The sequence below is a fragment of the Biomphalaria glabrata genome, chromosome 3 (genome assembly GCF_947242115.1).
Source record: "Biomphalaria glabrata chromosome 3, xgBioGlab47.1, whole genome shotgun sequence".
Lineage (NCBI taxonomy): Eukaryota > Metazoa > Mollusca > Gastropoda > Planorbidae > Biomphalaria > Biomphalaria glabrata.
In genome coordinates this window covers 29064697-29067662 of record NC_074713.1, presented here as the reverse complement: position 1 = coordinate 29067662, position 2966 = coordinate 29064697, and the positions used below count along the sequence as shown (strand labels likewise).

General features: G+C 31.1%; 1 protein-coding gene across 1 annotated transcript in view; it reads right to left on the bottom strand.

Annotated features, from left to right (window-relative positions):
- Positions 1 to 322: 322 nt before the first annotated feature.
- The window catches only part of LOC106055487 (uncharacterized), a 9698-nt gene continuing 7054 nt past the window's right edge, over positions 323 to 2966 (bottom strand). The window contains exon 5 of the mRNA XM_013211760.2: positions 323 to 1173. Within this exon, the coding sequence (XP_013067214.2) occupies positions 968 to 1173 (206 nt within the window). The 3' untranslated portion in view covers positions 323 to 967. The remainder of the gene's footprint in view (positions 1174 to 2966) is intronic.

The following is a 2966-nucleotide window of genomic DNA, read 5'->3' as shown; positions in this document are numbered from 1 at the left end:
ATACTAAGACCATGTCACAAACAGAGAAATTCATTGCCAAATAAGCTTTCACATTCTTGGTAAAATTGTAACAGAATGTCAAATGAAATTCATAGACATGTCCTAAGACAAGGTAAAGCATGTTCACTGAAGAAGCATTAACATGGAGGCCAAAATGAAGAAAATGAAAACAGGCCGACTCCTTATAACAAGTAATTACACCTTCATGGTAGATTTTTAAACCCTAGACATGGGATGGAATGAGGCAGAGGACAATGCTAGCAAGTAATCTGCTGCCCAATGTGCCAAATGTTGTGGGAAATCTATGTTTAGTCAATATCACTAAAAAAAAAAACATGCCTTTTACCCAAAACTCCATTCATTTCTGAGGAAATTTACACAATTATATGCTAACAGTTGATGCTAAAACATCACTATCTATAGATGATGATGATTAAATAAAATACTTTTTAAAAAATCAAATACCATTACCGGTATTAACAAATTTCAAAGCAGGAGCAAACAAACATCTCTGACTATTGATAAGAGCATCACAAAATATATTCTCTGTGTCTGAGAGGGACACTAATTTAACTGGCATGGACATAAGGCAAATATTGCCAATCTGTTTCTAAATTGTATTGTACAATCTATTGGTTGCTAAAGTGAAAAATTACAAATGTAGTTCCCACGATGAAGTATTTTGAGTTGACAAAATGTTATGGTTTCAAAATCCCAATTTCCCCAGCAGATTTAATGTTAACAGCTAGAAAACAAAAGATATATATCAAAATCAAAATCTTCTTTGCATATTAGCACTGATACTTTGAAGCCTTTATACCATGCACATGAAATGTTACTCAATGTTGGTGAAAGCAAATAAGCATCAATGAATATTTGTCAGGATTAAGTCAATCATATTTTTTGGTTCAGATCCTAACCTTCACTATATAGATGTTCTTCTCAGGCATCTAGCCATAGTCACTTGTCATGAGTCCTTATCGTCATCAGAACGCTTCTCATGGCGAAATTGCAAATTACCATGAATAAACAAACTGCCATTGAGTGTTCCATTTTTGGGTTTCATGGCCTTGTATTGAAGCTCTTTGTGCTTTGGCTGCTTGGGGTATTCCTTAAGTTCCAGTCCTTGGCGGCTGAATACATCAGTTTCCTCCTGCATGTCATCTAAAAGTCCTGTTAAAGTAACAAGCATATTGTATAATGCCATAATATAATTGGCCAACACAATGATTTAGTACAAAATAGTTTTAGTTAGTATTAAGAAAATATAATCAGAATGAAATAACTTAATCACTATTTAGACACCTGTCTTCGATAGGACTCATGCACAAGTTAAATATTTAAAATATTGCAAGAACAAAACAACTTGTGGTAAAATAAAAGTGTTGTTACTTTATCTCAAATGCTATAGAAATGATAGAATGTAAGGATAAGGTAGATGCTATGACTTCTTAATTCAACAAAGACACACATAAACCTAAAAAACAACAACAACAGAGTATGAGGGGATTACATACATTGATTCCAAAAATGTTCTTTCGAAAATTGAAATATAAACTGTTTATAAACAAAGGCAACTAATAGTCCTTTGTTTTGACACTTTACTTTTATATAAAATAAACATATATTACCTGCGGCCATTGGGTCTTAATTCGCGTATCATTGTCAATATAGTCACTAAGAGTGTTTTGGAAACAATTAAACGAAATAATAATGCTATAAGTAAAGCAAATGCGGAATGCGTAAATGTAAAAATAGTATGAATGGAGCTATCAAAATAGCTAATCGAACTTAAATTCATTTTTTCAAATAAAAACATTTGCTTGTAGGCCTACATATATTTGATTAAAATTTTAAATGAATAGACTTAATTTTTTATGTTCATGTGTTAAAGTATAAAGTAGATCTTGAGTTAGACATAGATCTAGATCTAGACTAATCTTGGATATAGTTCATTCCGCGTGTGCACGTAGGCTTCACTGCGCATGCGTGACCTTTTTTATTAGATTACGCGATTCATGAATGAAACTATTAGAATATATCTCAACACGGCTTGCAGCTTTAGCGAAAAAATTTAGGAAAAATGCTTTAGAAAAACAAATTTGAATATTAATTTGATTAAAATATAAAATGAATGGACTATAATTAGTATGTTCATGTTTTAAAGTATAAAACTATATTTGCGAAGAGAAGTTCTATCATCTTAGAGTTGAATTAGAGTTTTAGACCTAGGAATAGAGAGACGTGTAACCTTTCGGGTAATGTCTAATGAAAGAATGTATGTCAGGAATTCTAAATTCGCAGATAAAAGGAACGATTTTATGTAAAAATGCTTTTGAAACACAAATTTGAAGCTTAATTTTATTAAATAATGAAATCAATAGACTATATTTTGTATTTTCATGTGTTTAAGTAAAAAACTATCTGCACAAAGTGTAGTTCTTAAAATTAGATCTAGATCCTTTCGATCTTTTCTCATGTACATACACTATGGTCTAAGTTAGTACCCAAGGAACATTTATGCCAAGTTTTATCAAGATTGGTCAAACGGTTTTGATTTCTATTCGGCACATACATACATACATACGCCTTACATTCTACTTTATAGTATAGATATAAGAAAAGACAAGAGGCAATAAACAGCATACCTAGTGTTTAAATCACATTTCAAGGAACAATGCTAATAATAAATCATTTCAATAAGTTCTTGATTGTATAGAGTTTAGATAATGTAAAGACAAGAACAAATATAATAAGCTGTGGAAAGGCACAAGCTTTTTAAATTATAAAAATAACAGAGTTAGTGTATAAGGCTCTCTCAGATCATTCTCAATATTCATCTCACAAGCAATGGCTGGCTTAAACTTACAAAAGAGGACACTAGGTTAAAAAAAGTTGTTTTTAGTCCAAAGCAAATTATTATTATTATTTTCAAACCTTAACACAGAGACACATATATAACCACA